This window comes from Panthera pardus, unplaced genomic scaffold, assembly GCF_024362965.1.
Source record: "Panthera pardus isolate Hobbes unplaced genomic scaffold, ASM2436296v1 HiC_scaffold_10, whole genome shotgun sequence".
Classification (NCBI taxonomy): domain Eukaryota; kingdom Metazoa; phylum Chordata; class Mammalia; order Carnivora; family Felidae; genus Panthera; species Panthera pardus.
In genome coordinates this window covers 4,593,385-4,612,932 of record NW_026526655.1, presented here as the reverse complement: position 1 = coordinate 4,612,932, position 19,548 = coordinate 4,593,385, and the positions used below count along the sequence as shown (strand labels likewise).

The following is a 19,548-nucleotide window of genomic DNA, read 5'->3' as shown; positions in this document are numbered from 1 at the left end:
AAATTAAAATTTTTTTTAACATTTATTTATTTTTGACAGAGAGAGAGAGAGACAAAGCGTGAGCGGGGGTGGGGGTGGCAGACAGAGAGGGAGACACAGAATCCGAAGCAGGCTCTAGGCTCTGAGCTGTCAGCACAGAGCCTGATGTGGGGCTCAAACTCCCAAACTGTGAGATCATGACCTGAGCAGAAGTCAGACGCTCAACCGACTGAACCACCCAGGTGCCCCTTTCCATGCTTTTTTAGAACACTTGTGCTGGAATGTATATAGAAGTGTGACTCCCATCACTGATTTGCAGAGAATATCCATTCAACTTCTATGAGTTAAGATTTCTAGTGCAGCTAAGTTTTCTTCTATTCTGTCTTTGATTACTATTTCTTGTTTCTTTTTTAGAGAGAAACAGTGTGTGTGTGTGTGTGTGTGTGTGTGTGTGTGTGTATGTGTGAGTGGTGGAGGGAGAGAAAGAGAATCTTAAGCAGGCTCCACACCTGACTCAGGGCTCGATCTTGCAACCCTGAGACCATGACCTGCACTGAAATCAAGAGTTGGATGCTTCACCGACTGAGCCACCCAGGTGCCCCTGATTACTATTTGTGATCCATTTGTTCTAGGCTCTTCTTCAGCAACATCACTTATCTGTGGGTTGGCTTTCTACCCTCTGTCCTTCATAAACACCACTTTCTTTTCTAGTTTCTTGGTTTTGTTTTTTTCTTTTGCACTTAGGAAGAGCTTTTTAAAATTGTTTTATGTTTATTTATTTTTGAGAGAGACAGAGAGAGAGAGAGAGAGAGTGAGTAGGGGAGGGGCAGAGAAAGAGGGAGACACAGAAGCCAAAGCAGGTTCCAGGCTCTGAGCTGTCAGCACAGAGCCCGACGCGGGGCTCAAACTCACGAACCACAAGATCACGACCTGAGCTGAAGTCGGACGCTTAACCAACTGAGCCTCCCAGGTGCCCCAGGAACAGCTTTTAATGTTAATTTTCCTTTGTAGCTAACACACTGTGGTTGACTTTCCAACACTCCGAAGGATTAGTTTAATTCAATCGCTATAACTCCATTCCCCTTGCCATGACTGGTTTGGGGAAGTGCAGGTTTAAGTCAACTGGGGCCAGTGAAACACAGGGGAGCCTCCTCGGGGCTTCTAGAGAAAAGCAAGTGGATATGAAATGAGGAAGCGGGCTGGCCCAGTTGTTGCTGGAAGCCATTTTCCAACCAAGAGATGAGCCACCCTGAGGATGAAGCCAAGTCACGAAGGTTGGAAAACATCTGGTTCCTTGGGGACCTCCTGGGGACACAGAAACAATCCATCCCGAAGCCTGCCCTTACTTCTCCATTTCTTGTTATATGAGATACGACAGAGGCTGGAACCAAGTCTGCCTGGTGGGGGCTGGGAGTATGGGGAGGAGCCGTCGAGGGTACCGGAGCCTTGGAAATGCAGGCTTCTTCCCTCCCTTTTATGGGGTCTCCTTTCGCCGAAGCCAGCCAGCAGCCGGCTGGTATGGGACTCTGAGTTCGAGGGGTCTAGCCGCACCGTCCCCAGCCCTCAACATGCAGAGCAGAAGGCAGGGACGCCAGGGAGTGGATCTGAGGTCACACGTGCTAACAGCACAGCTCCGTCACTTATGTCACCGACGTGGTTCCTTTTATGAATCAATTCTGCTTTTTGCTTCCCTTCAGGCGCTGTCCAAGCCGCCGCTGTATAACCTTGTCCCCACCCCACCCCCCATCCCCCTTGTCACATCATGCTACTGCCTTGTCCCCTTAACCGGCTCTGCTTTAGGCACCTCTTGCGCTCTGTAGATGACGGCACACAGTTTCTCAGATTTTCTTCTGGATCTTTTCATGAGAGGTACGTATTTCCTTTCTACTCTCTGGATGCCGTCCCCGCATTTTGTTGTTGTTGTTGTTGTTTTTCTGCCCCCTTTCCCCCCTCATGAGTCTATTTATATGTCTGCCTATTTGTCATTGATTAAGGCAAGAGCCAGACAGGAGGTGTGTCAAAATGCGGGCGAGGTCCGTGATGCTGTATTTCCCGGCGGGAGACCGGAGGGGCCGTGTGGAGGAAGGCTGGCGAGGACCATGCCCAGCCCTGTTCCGCCTGCACGTTCACCTGGTGACTGCGCCCCCCGGGAGCCCTCTTCTCGTACCCTATTCCCAGCACAGCTCGCAGGTTGCTATGCAACCCGGCTTCCTAGGTTTCCACCTTTGCACTTTGCCCCATCTCCGAGAATGCACTGTATCTCCAAAGGCATCCCCTACTGCCTGGTCGACTTTATTTTTTTTTTTATTTTTTTATTTTTTTATTTTTTTTTAACGTTTATTTATTTTTGAGACAGAGAGAGACACAGCATGAATGGGGGAGGGGCCGAGAGAGAGGGAGACACAGAATCGGAAGCAGGCTCCAGGCTCTGAGCCGTCAGCCCAGAGCCCGACGCGGGGCTCGAACTCGCGGACCGCGAGATCGTGACCTGAGCTGAAGTCGGACGCTTAACCGACTGAGCCACCCCGGCGCCCCACTGCCTGGTCGACTTTAAAAACAGTTTTGTAATGTGCGCCTGACTGCCTGAAAACTTAGGGCAGTGCTGAGGATTTGCTTTCTCTCCCGGCTCCCTTTCCCGTCTCCTTTCCCTCCTCTTGTCTTGGCGGCTCTTCTAGTACGGGGACAGGAGCAGTTGCACTTTAAAAGCTGGTCATCGCAGTGCTACTGTAAGAATGATCATCTCTGGGCCCCGTCCTACCCCAAATTTGGGTTTTGTCCCAATCCATTACTCTTACGAAGTCAGAAGCGGGCGTTAGAGAAGGAGAGAGACGGTGAATGCCGGAGACGGAGAGGTAGAGGGAGAGCCGGGCAGGCAGACGTCTTCCCACCCGAGCCCCGGAGCCCGACTTTATCCCTTGACCAGCACACAGCGTGCCCCTGGCGTGAGGGTATTTCTGGCTTCCAGAAGCCACCACTAACATGCCGTTTCCTGGAGCACGGTGGTCTCCGATTTCGACTGCCCCCCTTTTGCGCTGGGAGAAAACCGCACCATCAAGCTGAGCGGTTCACACCGGACCCCTCCGGATCTAGTCTGGTGACACGTATATGGTGTCCTATGCAATGCCTGCTTCTTCAGACCCTCCCCAGGCTAACCCTATCCCTCCGGTGACCCTGCGATTGGCCCTCAAACTTACTCTCTGCAAAACGTTAAATGGCTCCCAGAGACTGCAGGCGCCAGGGAGGCCTCCCCGCACCGTCCCCCCGCCCAGGACGAGCTGCCCTCCCTCAGCAGAAGCGCCCCCTCCTCCGGGCCCCTCCTTCCTGGGTCACAGACTGTGATCAAGTCTTATTGCCTGTCTCTGGGAATTCATTTCCTGTCTCTCTGTTCCACCTCTCTGGGGCTCCCCGGCCCTCCCCAGTCCCCCAGCCCCGTGCCCCCTCACGTCTGCCAGGCAGCTGGCTGCCTTCATTATTTTTACGCCAACACAGTTTAAAAAATCTCCGCTGCCTCCTTGCTGTCTGCGGAGATGCGGCTGCCACACTGCTCTGACATCCCGGTGTCATTAGGGCCCACGCACACTCTCCTCGGCTAATGAGGCGGCAGAAAGAAAATTAAGGGGGAAAATCACACAGGCACATTGCTCTGTATGTAGATGGAGAAATAAACCAAGAACAAGGAAAACAGAGGTGCGCTCCTGGAGACAGCTCACCTCCCTCCTCCCACCGGGGACGCTTGCACACGCACACACGGCTCCGTGAAGACAGGAAACGGGAGTCTGGTTTGTGGCTGCTGCTACCCCGGGATTCTCCCACTAAACCTCTGGTGCAGCTGGCGGTCCTGTGAGGTCGCTTTGCCGCCTTCTGTCATCAGGCAAAAAGAAGGCACCAAAACTCTGGGTCCGCACTTTCAGCGTGGTCGGGGCCCAGAAGGTGAGGCAAGGCCAGAGATCTGCAGATGTTTCTAGAATCTGCCATTCTCGCCACCAACCTTCTTCTCTCCCCTCGTTCACGCTACCCGCATGCCTCGCCTGGATTTTCCACCAGTCCCCTACTCTGGCATGTTCTCCACACTCGAGCTGAAATATCATCCCAAAGACTCATTTGATCGTGTCACCTCTGCTGCTTAACATGATGCAACACGTTCCCATTGTTCTCAAGACAAAGGCGAAAGCCCGTAACCCTTAAGGCCCCTGCCTCTTGCTCCCTCTGGCCGGTTTCCTCCTAGCTGCCAGCTACCGGGTCACCTTTCAACTGCATACATCCCAGTGCTCTGTCTGCCCCAGGACATTTGCCCGTGCTGTTCCTTCTGCCAGGAATGGTCCCTCTTTTATCCTTTACATGGTGGCGTCTTCGGCCTTCAGGTCCAGGCTCATTCCGCACCTGCCCGGGGAGCCTCTTACCGCGCCCCCCCTCCAGCCACGTCAGGCCCCCCGTTTGGCACTTTCAAGGTACGGTGGGCCTCGGTTTAGCAGCTTTCTGGCTGTGGCGACTTCACCTTGAGTGTGTCGTTGTCTGAGTCAAGACTGTCCTCCACTCTCTTAAGGCAGCTCTGTGAGGGCAGGAAATGCACACGCCACAGTTCAACACTGACTCCAACACAGAGCACGGTAGTTCCCTGAAATGTCTGTGGAGTGAGTAAGTAAGTGCTCAAGGGCTGCCTGTGGGAAGCACAGCCTACGTCTGCGGTCAGATGGCTCATTGCTGGTGCTGTCCCTGTGCTTCCCGCGCTCCTGGGCTGAGTCTGAATGATTTAGGCCGCCCGGCTCAGGGGCACAAGGAGAGAGAGACGTGAGCAAAGCCCTTCACTGCAGACCAGGCCTCCTCCGACCCGCGGTCCACTGGTGACGGCTGCAGAACAAGTCGGGTCCACATGTGTGTGTTTAGAGAAACACTCCTGCCTACTCTCCTGCGGGCCGGGCCCCACCTGTCCCGACGCCTTCCGAATTCAAACCTGGCTGCGGCCGGCCGCCACGTCTGCACCTGCCCTGGAGTCCCGCCGTCTGACTCTGCTGTTAACTAGCGGGCAGCCGGGCGGAAAGTCCTGGCTTCCTGTCAACATGCTTGCTTCCTAAGCTGTGACACCACTTTGATTTTCGGGGCAGAGCACTGCGCACGGCTCCGATGGATGCTTCGAGTCCGCCTGCCGCGGCGACGGTGCCTTTGTCTGGGCCTGGGGGAGCTGTGATTTATGTCATAAGCTCGCTGTGAAACCTTTGCCTCAGTAATTCTGAGCTCCGTGGGTGTCTCTTTACATCTATTTAAAGCACGGCTGCTGCCCACGGACCGCGTGCTCTGTGACATTCCCTGGTGCCTCTGTATACGCCCCGCCATGGTGCTGAGTCTTGCCTGCAGAGTCGTTTCAGTGTTTTGCTGCGCGCTCCACGAGTCTGCTGAGCGGAGTCGGGTCTGTCCCTTTGATGTCCTGCGTGGCGATCAGACCCCTTCCCCGGCGGACCGACCGCTTGCAGGGGCCTGGCTGCAGGAGCACACTGCTTCCGTGCTTTGCCCCGCTGTCCCGGGGCAGGGCCACAACAACACAGGCGCTTGTGTCTTTGCTTAGAAGACTCTCAGTGGGGTGGTAAATGCGTTCCCCTTTGAAACCTGCTCCTGACCACAGTGCCGGGGGCCGGGGGCTGCGGACCCCACCAGCGCTCCTTCCGGGGGCGTCCCCTCGAGGTGTGGGGAACAGCGCAAAGAAGTCAGAGCCCCGTGTCCAAAGGTTTAACCCACAGGCCGCTGTGGCCCGGAGTCGCCAGCATCCCTGCACTCATTCAGCAAACAGGGACTGAAGATGTGCGGGTTCGGGCGTGGTGCTCCGTGCAGGGGAGGCAACGGCAGTGCGGCTGTTTTGTGAATGCCTCCGAGTATTAAGATTCCTCAGGGAGGCTCCGTTCCTTCGCAGATGGCGTGAAATTGCAGACAGATCGTCACTTCTGGGAGCCAAGCACTTCCCAGGGCCTCTTGGTCCCTGCTATAACAAACAGCCTCCACATTCAAACCTACCTGCGGCTTGCAGCCCGCTGACCATGCTACATTCCTGTGGGGCTGGTGGAGTGGGGGGCGGATCCCAGGAGAGGGCCCAGAGGGGGCCCAGAGGGGGCGCCCTGTGCCTTGTCCTGCATCTCAAGGTCGAGGCAGGGTACTTACAGCTCTGAAGACAGAGTTCAGGCGCTAGACGCCCTGCCCCCAAGGATGATGCCCAGTGAGGTCGTGCCTGGGACTTGGAAACCCACAAAGATTGCGTGATTCTAAGACCAACAAAGGAATATTTATTACTGGCCACTACTGAAACAAGTGGACCTTTTTTTTTTTCTTTTAAAGAATTTGCCGCAAATATTTTTCACTTTTGGCCCATCACGTAAAGTCACTTCTTTTGTCTTGCTTGTTTCTTTTTCCTTCTTTATGCAGTTTCACGCCCCGAGGGCTGAAGTATCTTGCTTTAATGCAAACGCAGTGTGAACGGGAGGGACAGCAGGTGGGTCTCGACCCCATTTTATTGGTCCATGAACTAAGACCAATAAAGGTTGGGACCCATTACAATGTAAATGATGACTCAGAAATGTACGTGTTATAGAATATACAAGTGTGGGTGTTCCTTCCCTGTCAAGAGCCTGCCATACTGGGATCCTGCCACAGTGGAGTGCCACGAGAGAATTACTTGTCACCGTGATGGTGAGGTAATGAAACACTCAGGGAGTCCAGTGGGTGGGTTTTACATGTTTCACCTACGTTTTGATAGACACACTAGGCAAAGTTAGCCTTTGAGAGAAATGTGTGAATTTTACTATTTCAGCCCACCTGGAGTACTGTCCTTTATTGATTAAAAAATTTTTTTTCAACGTTTATTTATTATCGAGAGACAGAGAGACACAGAGCATGAGCAAGGGAGGGGTAGAGAGAGGGGAGACACAGAATCCCAAGCAGGCTCCAGGATCTGAGCTGTCAGCACAGAGCCCGACGCGGGGCTCGAACTCACGAACTGTGAGATCATGACCCGAGCCGAAGTCTGTCGCCTAGCCACCTGAGCCACCCAGGCACCCCGAGTACTGTCCTTTAAAAGTAGTAGCTTTTCAGCTATTCGTTCAAAACTTAACAGGCCAAAGTATGTCTCTTGCTTATGACTGGCGAGCCTGGGGATAATTTTTAAATCAAGCATGCTCGATTTGACATCTAATGGCACGACTTCCCTTCAGTGAAGTCTTTTATGGGGAGGACAATATCTTCTTATTCCAACCAATATTTGGGGAACTTTTGGAAACATTTTCCACCTTCTAAGTATTTTCTCTGATGGGACATCTTTCGTCGTCATCTTTATCATTTCGGGGTAGATCTGACACGTGGGAAAAGTGACAAGCTGCTCAGAGTGAAGTCTGCAAAGCGGGGTTGAGGTCCCAACAGAGCCCTGACCCAGCGAGGGGCATTTCACCTGGTTGAAACCCAGGTAGGAGACCGTCATGAGCCTGGCGTATTTCCCAGGAGTGTGGTGTGGACGATATGGCAGAGATCTGCGAACAGTGTGAAGTGCTTTCCTTAATCTCATCGGTAAGGTAGGTGGTCAGAGTGGGTATTTCGTTTCAGATCCCACAGGAGACCCATACCTACTGTTTACCAATTACACCAAGAGGTAACCTGCCAAAATATTTTGGGCCATGATGACGTTGTGGAACTTAGTGCCTGGCATCGCCAGGTAACTACTATGGACGGATACAGTCAGGTTGGCAACTTAATTTTCCTTTTTTCTTCTTTAATGTAGGCTCCCCCAGGGTGGGGCTTGAACTCGCGACCCTGGGACTGAATCCCATGCGCTACAGACTGAGCCAGCCAGGCGCCCCAAGCAACTTAATTTTCTAGTGACTCCGGCCAGGAGGCTTCTGGGTCCTGCTCTTCTAAGTGTGGTCCCAAGACGAGCACCCTCGGCCTCACCCGGGAGTTTGTCAGACATGCACACCCCCCCCCCCCCATCAGAAGTTGCATATGGACGGGTGGGGGGGGGGCGCGGGTAGGGCTGCTGGGCCCTTGAATCTGAGAAGCGGCGCGAGCCCCGCCGCAGGCCCGTCCCCGGGGGGGCCCCCTTACCTTGGGGAAGGCGTCGGGCCACACGCTGGGGGAGCCGTGGTTGAGCAGCGCCTGCACCGTGCGCTGCGACGCGGCCTCCGCGGCGAAGGCTGCGGTCTGCAGCGCGCGGGCCAGCGGCGAGGCCCCGCCGTAGTCGAGCGCGCCCGCGTCGGCGCCGTGCCGCAGCAGGAGGCGCGCCAGGCCCGGGAGCGCGTGGCCGCAGGCCTTGTGCAGCGGGCTGCGCTCGTCCTCGTCGCGCGCGTCCGCCGCCGCCCCCCGCCGCAGCAGCAGCGCGCACAGACGCAGGCGGCGCGCGTGCTCGTCGGGCCGCCGCGCCGCGCCGCACGCCGCGCTCAGGGCCGTCTCGCCGCGGCCGTTCCTCGCGTCCACCGGCGCGCCGCGGCCCAGGTAGAGGCGCGCGTGCTCGTCCAGGCCGCGCTGGGCCGCCACGTGCAGCGGCGTGTCCCGGCCCGCGCCGCCCGCGCGCTGCACCGAGGCGCCGTGCTCCAGCAGCGCTTGCGCGCACCTGCGGGGAGGCCAAGGCCCGGTCAGCGCGGGGCGGGGCGGGGGCGCGACCCCCGAAGGCCCCGCCCCGCCCCCGCCCCGCCCCCCGCCACGCCCTTGCGCCCTGTCCCCACCCCCCCCACCCCGCCCCGCCCCACCGCACCCTGGCTGCCGCTGCCACCCCCAGCGCCAGTTGACTTCGTGGAAAGCGAGGGGCGGGGGGGGGGGGGGGCGGCCCTGAGAGAAAGGACCCGAGTTCGGCCGTCCGGTGCCCAGGCTATGGGAGTCGAGACTGAGCTGGGGAGAAAAAATGAGATTTTGGCAGACCGGGGTGGGGGTGGGGCCTACCCGTTGCAAATGGTGGAAATAGCTAGCAACGTTTCCTCAGGATCCACGTGCTACTTTGGAGGGTAATGTGGTTCAAACGACAGTGCCCGAAGCACTAACTACCTGGGCTCTTTGTCATGGCTGGCGGTCACAGAGGGCTTGGGAGGCCTGGTGCTAAGGAGGGTCCCCTAGACCGGCGGGCTCTTCCGCAGCAGCCGGCAGGTAACCCTGTAAGCTACGCAGCTTTGGTGACCGTGCGAGGCAAGGCTCGCCGCGCTCCCGCAGAGGGAATCCATCCGTCCCTCAAGGCACTGACACGGACTGGCACTGGGGGGTCCTCCTACAGGGCTGCAAGCGTAGGTGGCACATGCCTAATTGTGGGGCTACCTTTGCTTCAATCAGACTTGCCCTTGGAGACTTGGTGGATCTTGGCTGCACCCATGTGAGTGCAGACCGCAGTGGTCTCCTGGGGACTCGAGACGCCCACAGGACACTGCGGTCCCCCCCAGAGGTGGGTGTCTTGGGCTGCCTCCACATTCACCGACTGGATCCCCAGAGTGTCCTGTTACCCAGGCATCAGTGCCTCTCCCAGGAGAGAGAACCCCAGACTCCCACCTAAGCGGGGGACGGCAGGCTGATGACCAGGCAAGGCTCATGCTGGACCTTGGGCCTCGGACGCTAGTGGGAAGCTCTCCCCGAAAGCAGGAGGCCAGTCCTGCATTGTGCTGACCTTTGTCCCTCGTGGACACTGCCAAAACACCAGCCCCACCTCAGACACCTGCTCCCAGGTCAGCTCCCCGACCTGGCCGTTAATGTGTTTGCCTCACCTTTGGAGTCAAACACTCCAGCATGCCGGCCTCAGGCCAAGCCTCCGCTCCTGCTGGCTGGTCCAGGCCTGTGGGTCCCCTTCTCATCCCTGGTCTGCCGAGACTTGAGTCCTAGGCCCCTCATCTCTCAGCCCTGCCTGGCTTCTTTCCTTCCTGGGTGGGGCTGTGGCCACTCCCTTGGCATCCTGGCTCCCTGGAACCGAGGGGACCCAAGGGGCCGTGTCTTCCACGTTGAGCCCCACGGTCATCCACCTGCTGTCCCCCATGTGGCTGCTGGGTGCCACTGGAGGAGACCCGGTTCTCAGATACAGGCCCCCAGGCCCCCTGGTCCTCGGGGAGCTTGTGTTCACCAACAATTCCGTGTTGGAGGCGCTGTTTCTCCTCTCCTCCCCGTCAGCCATCCAGTCCTGCTTCACTCAGAGCTCGGGCTCTCTCAGGAGCGGCCACCCGTCCTACCTTCTGCCCGTGAGTGACACACATTTGCCAGAACCCGTTTCTGCAACGATCTTTCTGTCCTTCCTCCGTGTGTCTGGCGAAGGGAGTCCCTCTCGACCGTCTGCCTCCAGGTGTGGTCCTCTTCTGCCTCCGTGGGGGTCTCGCTCTGTAAGTGATGTGTTCTTTGCCTTTCCCTTGTCACCCAGCTGCCCCACACTTCCACCGGTGGCTCAGCCCCGTGGACTCCACCTCTTTATCTTCCCCGGAACTGCTTCCTCCCTCCATTCCCCATCTCACTGCCCTTTGTTGAGGACCATATCATTTCTCGCCTAGGCCTTTGCCACAGACTCTAAATTTGCCCCCTGCTCCGTTCTACCCAGAAAGAGCCTTTCAGGTGCGAGCCAGTGGCCTGACCCAGCTCCCGTGGACCTCACCAGCTTTAGTCCCTGGTGCTCCATCCTGTGCCGGCCAGGTGTGGTTCTTAGGACACATCTGCTGTGACAGGACCCTCATGCCTTTTGCACAGGCCCCTCCTTCCTGGGAGGCTGTGCCTCACCGGATGGCGCACGCACTCCTCTCTTCCCCTCCTCTTCCTCTCCGACGCCTTCCCGGTGCTACCAGCAGAGGCTCATACCTCTGTGTTGTCATTTACCTCGGGGCAGAGCATTTATCACACCACGTTTCCAGTGTTCATCAGCACGTTTGGCTCCTCTCTTGAGGCCGCCGGCTCCTTGAGTGTAGAGATGGGGGTTTTATTTGTCTCTGCTCTTTGGTGCCCGTCGCAGAGCTAGCCCACGATTGGTATTCCCTGAAAGCGCGTTGGACTAGTGCATCTCGTTAATGAACGTCTTTTACGTTCCTTCATGGCGCTGCTCTTTTTTCCTGTTACCTACTTAGCTGGGGGGCTGAACCGAGATCATCGGTCGAGGGTTTCCAGGCTGGAAGTGGCTGCCCTTAAATCCGTGTATATTTCTACCCCGGGACTCTCGGCCTTTCTAATTCCTTCTATTTCTCTAGCCTCCGTATCAGCAGTTATCTTGAGGGGTGGCCTGTCTTGGGTGAAAAATCTTTACAAACAAGTACAATTTGATGTGAAATGTCCTTGGGGACAATAACCAGCTAAGAGAGGATGCAAATTTCACAATCAGAGTGCTTCAGATCAGCTTCCTCTTTGCCTCTCTGGGAGGCATTTTGAACACTGCAGCAGGAGGTTAGAAATCAAGGGTTCCGTCTCATTTTGCCGCTGAGCCTGTGTGCGCTCACAAACAATGGCAAAAACATTTCCTTCTACTATTTTTTTTTTTTTAAAGCCGCCCAGCCTCTCCAAAGAAGTCCACCGGGAAATACAACCCGGCCTCTCTTCCACGTCCAGAGCCTAACTGGCTGATGTCCAAGTTGCTATTTGCAACGAAGATACCTTTCAGAAGAACGAGGGCAACCAGCCCATCCTCCGGAGGGCTGCGGGTGCCCTTTTCATTTTTAATGAAGAGCTCTAATTGGCTAAATCTGGGCACTTCCTTCGAGCAGGTAGTGGGGTAAGTTTCAGACCACACGCACGAGAGAAAACAACACAAACAATTGACTGAGGCACACATCTCTGCTGGCGCTCACTGGGCAGTCATCGAAAATGAAGGTGTGGGAGCCTGTTTAATGACACGGAAAGCTATTTGCAGTGGTTATGGGAAAAGATTAGGTTACAAAACAGCACTGAACGGTCTTGTTTTTTTTTTAAAAACCAGATACATACAGGCACAGAGAGAAACAAACCTAGAAATGTATAGGCCGGTGTGTGTTTACCTGTGGATGATGGGGCGAGGGACGCTTTTCTTTCCTTTTTGCCTGCCCGTATCTTCGAAATTTCCATAATGGATCAGAGTTATGGCTCGAAACAGGAACAACGGAGGTTGATGATAACAAACCCATCCCCCACCAGCCACAGCAACAGTTCACGGAGTCTCAGAAATGGCTAGCATTCCAGGGTCCCAGAACGCACTCAGATTTTCCATTGCCCTGTCCGGGTATAAGCAGCGATCTCAGGAAGTATGTACCGAGTACCTCCGAGAGGGTGAGTCTGAAGGACAGGGCAGGGGTGGTGATAAAGTGAGAACAGTCTCGGGGGCCTCCCGGACCTGACCTTGTACGTGTCAGTGTCTCTAGTGGAGAAGAAATGGCCCAGCGAGGACAGCAGCACCTAAGCTTTGGTTCGACTGTGTGGGCAGCCCAGCTTCGGCTGAGTCCTCTCCTCTGAGGGCAGATTCTTGCTGTCCTGACAGGCGACTCACGAAGGCCTGGGGCCGGTGTAGACGGCCCCTGTCAGGAACCAAGGGTACATTCTCATCTCGGCCTGCCAGAACGACTTGTCTCTGTCTTACGGGGATTAAGGAGACACTGTATTGTCTGAACAGCGTCTGATACAAAGCAGCTTGGGCAAACACTAACACCCCCCCATCCCTCATCGCCGTCTTTGATGATGATTGTGGTGACAGGCTGTTACAGCGGCCTGAGGTTGGCAGGACACAGAAAAAGGAGCTCGAGCCACAAGGCAGGAGTTAATAAAGACGAGCCCATCGAGGGCTGTTGAATTAATGTCATTTTAACTTATTTCTAAGTGGGGAAGTAGGACTCTGAGCCCACGTCCGACACACGGCTCCCATCTACCTTCCAGCATCTTCCTGAGGCAGCGCCTGGCAATCTCCCAGGTGCAGAAGTCCACAAGAATGCTTTTCTGCTGTTTACTTGCTCTCTTCCCCGTTGACACGACCCGCCAAGCCTCGCTGCATTTTGTGAGGCCGGGCCTGCTCAACGCTGGCCGTCATCTGCCCCCCTCCTCCCCATTACTCGTCTTTTTTTATTTTATTTTATTTATTCTTGAGAAAGCGAGTGTGCGCATGAGTAAGCAGGGGAGGGTAAGAGAGAGAAGGAGAGGAGAGAGCATCCCAAGCAGGCTCCACACTGTCAGTGCGGATCCCAACTTGGGGCTCGAACTCACGAACCATGAGATCATGACCTGAGCCGAAATCAAGAGTCGGACGCTTAGCCGACCGAGCCACCCAGGCGTCTCCCCCACCCCCCCCCCCCCCACATTACTCGGTCTATACAAAGCTTTCAAAGGAGGTATTTCACAGCCTCTGGATCTGAGCTGAGAGGTCTCTAGTACTTGATCTTTGAAGTTATTTTTAAAAAAGGTTATCTGTAGTTTTTGTGACAAATCTGCATGGTAGGTGGAATTTGCAGGTGGGAAACTTGAGGCTTAAAAGACCAGTGACTTGCATGAGGGCCATCCGGGCAGGAAGCGGCAAGGCGGAGATCTCAACTACTCTGGCTTCAGAGCTGTCCGTCAGGCCACCCGCCTGCCGTATCATTTGTTAAACTCTCTCTCTGAGCCAGGCACCGTGCTAGGCATTTTCCAGAAGTTACTTCTGAACTTTTCATTCAGCCATGGATCCACTCGTTCAGGAAGTGGAGAACATCTTCCAAGCAGCCCCTCAGGGCGGGGAGAAGTGTGTCTTCTCTGAGCGCTTCACAAGAATTTCTGGATAAACTTGCTGCAGGACCCAGAAGGCGGGACAAGGCAGGGGAGGTCACCAGCCTCGTGGACTTGGTCCGTGGGGCAGGTAACAGCAGCCTGCTTCTCACCCGGCCACGCCAGCAGCTCTGCACGCAAGCTCCCATTTTCCCCAGCTGGATTCAGTTTTTGAGGTCTGGGCAATGATCTCAAGGTTAGGGACGTGGGAGATGACGGTGACCCCACAGCCAGCACACCCCGCTTGGGATGGGAACCCCAGCTATCACTGGACAGCTTCATGATCTGGCAACCACCAAAACATGGAACCGTGTTTTCTATCGCCGGGGGTCGCTGGAGTCCTTGGACAGTCCTGGCTGCCTTTGCCCTTCTCCTTACGCGATTGCCGGCCAGTCCCTCTGACAGGCAGAAGGGGTTTCATGCAAGATGACATACGCAGGGAGTGTTATGAAGCAGTCTTGTTGGATCATCGTTGCTGCTCCATTTCCTCCTCAGGGTTGCCATGCGGGCTGATGGGCTGGAGACACTTCCCCGGGGGCAGGGTGATTGGAGCCCCAGGGCGGGGTCCATGGGTGGGGGTGGGAGCGACTGTCTGGGTGCTGGGCAAGTGCCAGCCTGTGAGGGGCAGGGGACGCGGGGGAGAGACTTGGGAAGAAAATACAGCTGTGTTTTCTAATGAAGCCACTGCAAGAAGTTTCCCTCCTGTGGATAGACTCCCCAGCTGGCTCCGAATGAGGGACGGGGAAGCCACTGCCCCAAGACTTTGATGGAGGAGCTGTTCCACTTTATTTCCCTGGCCTTCTGCTGAGGCTCTCCTTTGGGGACCTGCCACCTGCCCCTTTCTGTTCTGTGTTTTCTTCTCTTTCCCTTTCTTCCGAGATGCTAAGCTGTGAGACTATCAGGCATAAATGTTTACAGTTGAAAGGGCTGATGTGAATGGACAAATCCTTAAGGGTAGGGGGGAAATTGAGAGAGAGACCAGCCGGCCATTTCAATCCTTACTGTTTCTCTCTGAGCAATGGCCACCACTTAAATTTTTTCTGAAGTGACGGATGGTTGTGGCTGGTGATGATGTTGTGGGCACATTCTCCCCGGACTGCAAGCGAAACCCTGCATTTTGGCAAACTGAGAAATGATTTAAGGAACAGACTTTGTGAAGTCATCTCCACTGTGTGCCCCACTTGCCCCTGAAGTAGTATCTAACTTTCTAGAATCTTCACCAGCATCCCTTCATCAACACCTGGATGAGAGAAAAGTTTTATGTATGCAGGTATGTACGAATTTTTAAGGTGAGGTAAACTTTGCATATGGAGGATGGATTGCACAGGTCTTAAGACTACAGTTGTATACATTTCGACAAAGGAATGCACCTGTGTAAATGACATTCCAATGAAAATGTAGAATATTTTGCTGTCTCCAGAAGTTTCCTTGTGTTGGCTGCCGCTCTTCACCCACAGGCAATCACTGTTCTGATCTCTCTCATGGGTTAGTTCTCTAGAATTTTCTCCTTTTTGGTGTCTGGCTTCTTTTGCTCAGCATAATGTCTTTGACATTCATCATATCGTTGTGTGTGTGAGTAACTCGTTAATTTTTTTTTTTATTTCTGAGTCATATTTAATTGTCTGGATATACCACAATTTCCAAATTCCCTCTTCTATTGATATTGATGGACATTTGGGTATCTCTGTTTTTTGGCTATTATGGATAAGGCTGCTGTGAACATCTTTGTGTAAGTCTTCTCGTGGACATATGTTCTCGTTTCTCTTGGGTAAATACGTAGAAGTGGAAGAGCTGGCAGGTGTATATTTAACTTTAAAAGAAATTGCTGAACATATTAGTGAAGTGGTTGTATTATTATGCAAAATACAAGAGTTCTGGCTGATCCACACTCTTGGTGAGATTCAGTATTTGTCGGTGTTTTTGACTTTAGCCACTCTGATGGGTGTGAAGCAGGAAATTTTTCCTCGTGGTTTAAAAAAAATTTTTTTTCAGTGTGTATTCATTTTTGAGAGGGAGAGAGAGAGAGAGGGCACGAGCAGGAGGGGCAGAGAGAGGGAGACACAGAATCCAAAGCAGGCTCCAGGCTCTGAGCTGTCAGCACAGAGCCCGACGCAGGGCTCGAACTCAGGAGCCGAGAGATCATGACCTGAGCTGAAGTTGGACGCTTAACCGCTTAACCGACTGAGCCACCCAGGCGCCCCTCCTGGTGGTTTTAATTTGCATTTCCTTGATGATTAGTGATGTTGAACGCCTTTTTGTTTGCATCTTGGCCATTTGCATATTTGCATATTTGCATCTGATCAAGGCTTTTGCCTTGGCTTCCATTTGACTTGGCTTCCATTGCCTCTTCTAATTCCTGACAGTGGGTTGTAGGTTTTCAAATGGGACTTGGCAAGTGATCCGAAAGCTGACGAATCTACCTGAGAGGCCATCAAGGGTCAGGGAAGGGGCATAGACACCTGTAATAGAACATGTCTGGAAGGTGCTGGCTGGAGATGTGCAGGGACTTCCCGACTGTACAGGGTGTGTGAAAAGAACTTAGGTGAACAAGGGAGAGGTGATCGTTCAGCATTGGTGTCTCTTCCAATACTTGGCTTTTGGCAATTTCCACTGTGTGCCACCTTACTTGCAAAACATGGGCCCTCGATGGGACTCAGTTTCCTGGTCTGTAGATTGGGGATTCTCATGCCTTGCAGGCCTGCTGGAGGACCATCGGAAGTAAGACCGTTGGAAGTGTTCAGGAATGCATGAAGTTCTACCAGTATCAAATCACCCGATGGGGGCGGCCCCTCTATGACACCTTGCTCTTTAATATCCTTCTGATGCCTCAGACTCCTGTTGAATCAGGCCATGTGTCCTCCCCTCAATAAATCAACCACTCCTCTGGGGTGTGGAAAGAGCACACAGTTTTCCGGATTATGTATCAACACCCATGAGCCTGGCACCTTGTGTAGGTAAACCTCCCGTGGAGACATTTGGAGTTGGTGCGGGGACTTTGAACAGTTATCTCTGCTTGAACCTGGCCAGAGAGTGCCTTTCTTGCCTCGGGAAAAGTCATACTTTCTTTCTCTCTGCCTGGATTTCAGCTTGCCTCGTCTGAACTAGAAAAGCATTGTCCAATAGTTCTCTTCGGTGATTGTTAAGGAGATTAGCTGCTTCCACAGGTCTGGCGCTGGATTCTGAATGATTTTTTTTACCAAGTTAAATTAATCCAACCGGGACGAAAAAAGTAAACATGCATGCTTTTTACTGATATGCTCATGAGGGAAGGAAGTCTTCCTCACTTCCGTTTAAAGCAAGTTAACTTCAGACAGGGGGGGAAAAAAAGAATCAGGCTTCTACTCATCCTTTTCTCATTTTAATTATCTCAGATTTAAAAAAGAGGGTCAAGGAGAGGAGTCTGATAATAAATAGGGCGAGGCTGACAAGCAGGCTACTAACGTGAAGAGAGTAACTTTACTGGAACTTTTCTTTTTGGGAAAATCTCTTCAAAAGGCTCCTAGATTAAAGCTCTGATATCCTTTTTTGTGTGTTGAATTCTGAATTCTGAAGCTTGCTGGTTGGAAGGAAGCACAGATAATTTTTCTTTTTTAATCCCAGGAACTCAGAGACTCAAAGGTTTTAAAGTCCTGCACCCATGGTGAATTGCTGACTAAAAGGGGTTGGAGCAGAAGTGGGTCCCGAGGTGTGGAGACCATTGTCATCAAGAGTAAGAAAATGAAATGGCTCTGTATGTAGGTCAACGACCCCCTCTCTACTGTAAGGTAAAAAAATTAAGGATGACCTAAAATCTACTATGTATAAAAAGATTCTGGAGAAGGTAGCTCTTTCTTGTCAAAGTGATAATATGTTTATACTACCTGAAGCCAGACCTCCTCGGAGTCTAACTTTAGGGGGACTCTTTAGAGCTGAAAAGCTGTGGTCGAAACCCCAAGCCCTTTCTGACATCTATTACCTTTTTATCCTTCAAGGTAGTTGGCTATGTTATTGTAGAGGTGTTCAATGGAATCCGCAAGCATTTTCCATTATAATCATTGATATCGAAGGGATTCTAAGTCAGCTGTTGCATAGTTCTGCCTGAACTTCTGGTATATTCATCACTTATCTCAAACTTTCCCCCAAAAACCAGGATTTAAATAAGTCAAGACTGTCAAATTAAATCACCAGGGAGAAAGATTCATACGGAGAGACACATAGAGGCGGACGAGGGATGCGAAGAAGAAGAGGAGGAGGAGAAAGAGGAAGACAAAAGAAAAGAGGTTTAAAAAGCTCCATGTTAATACAAAGGCATTTGAAAAGTCCTTATTAAACAATGTCCTGGACCTTTATGATTTCTGAAAAACCACCTGAAGCCAGGAAATTAGTTTCTATCACACAGTGGATAAGCTGTAGCCCTAACGGTCTGCATATATCTCAGCTCTTTATGACATCCAGATGTGAGCTTGTTGGCTTGTCAGAAGAGCTATTGATGGAATTCACAATATTTTGTGCTCTGAGTAGGTGTTTCTTTGTCATTTCTTAGTAAAAAGCAGTATTTTTCTGATACTGTAAAGCGGGAGGCTGGAACCTAAGGTGTGAAGCAAACTTAGTTTTTAAAACTCTTTTTATTTTTAAATTATTTTAAATTTATGGAAAGAGTTGCAAAGATGGCACAGAGAATTTCCAAATGCCTTTCACCCAGCTTTCACTAACGGTAAGCTAGAAAGTAGAGAATGCCTGCAGCTGAGGACAGAAATGGATCACAAGGTTTGAACTTACCAACATGATTGGCAAACACTGAATTTCTTGACCTCCCAAAGGGACTCTGGGCTCCCAGAGTGGGACACAGTGAAGAGGTCCCAGGCAGAGCCCAGTGACTCTCAGAGTTGAGGAGATAGATATAGGGGCCTGGGGAGGCCAAGGCAGGTAGAGTTTGCCAGGCAGAGTACTGGGCAGGGGGTGTCTTCACAGAGAAAGAACTTTGTGGAGTGTCCCCTTGCGTATTCAGTTGAGTATTGATTACTGTATGTGTGTGAGGGAACTGCTCAAGACTGGAGAAATGGCACCCCAAAAGAGACGGAATCATACCCATGGTATGTAGAAGTTCAGGAATAGTGTCTGTTCTCAACAACCAGCGTTTAAAACCGCATATATAATGGGGCATGGTTAGATTACTAAGAAGGGTGTGGTCTCAGTAGTAGGGAAAAAATTAACTTTAGTCTTAACACTGCTCTGATCCTGCCTAACAAAGCTTAAAAGCAAGACCCAAGAGGATCAAAGTGTTTCCAAGTAACTTTACATTTCAGAGTAGAGATCAAAAATATTGATAGGTATAGAAAAATATCCAGCACCTGATAAGATAAAGAGAAAAAACAACAACAACTCAGTCAACTAAAACTGACCCAGATGATAGAATTAGTGGACAGGAACTTTAAAATCGTTATTAAGACCATTTCCGTATGTTTGAGAAGCTAGAGAAAAGGTTGAACATATTAAGTAAAGGTGTGGAAGATATGAAAAAGACCTAAGATTGGACTTCTAAAGTTGAAAACCATAATGTCTGAGATGAAAAATACATTAGATGGGAATGATGGCAGATCAGGTATTTTAGAACAAAAGATAAACCAATTGGAGAAGAAAAAAAAAATGACAGCACCAGCGAGCTGTGGAACAACTTAAAATGGTGTCATATACGTGTAATTGGAGTCCCTGAAAGAGAGGAGGGGATCATACAGAAGAAATGTGAGGAAATAACTACCAAAATTTTTCCAAATATGATGAAAATTATAAGCCCTCAGGTCCAAGAAACTCAAGGAATCTCAAGGACAAGAAACATGAACAAACTACATCAAAATACATTATTACCAAACTGCTTATAATCAGTGATAAGGAGGTAAATTTTAAGCTGGGAAAAGGACA

At 52.2% G+C, this 19,548-nt stretch overlaps 1 protein-coding gene across 2 annotated transcripts in view; it reads right to left on the bottom strand.

The window, feature by feature from the left end:
- ASB18 (ankyrin repeat and SOCS box containing 18) overlaps positions 1-19,548 on the bottom strand; it is a 50,200-nt gene that overhangs the window by 18,446 nt on the left and 12,206 nt on the right. For both annotated transcript variants that reach the window (XM_053903365.1, XM_019445475.2), the window contains exon 3: positions 8,056-8,560. In XM_053903365.1, coding sequence (XP_053759340.1) covers positions 8,056-8,560 — 505 coding nt within the window. The remainder of the gene's footprint in view (positions 1-8,055; positions 8,561-19,548) is intronic.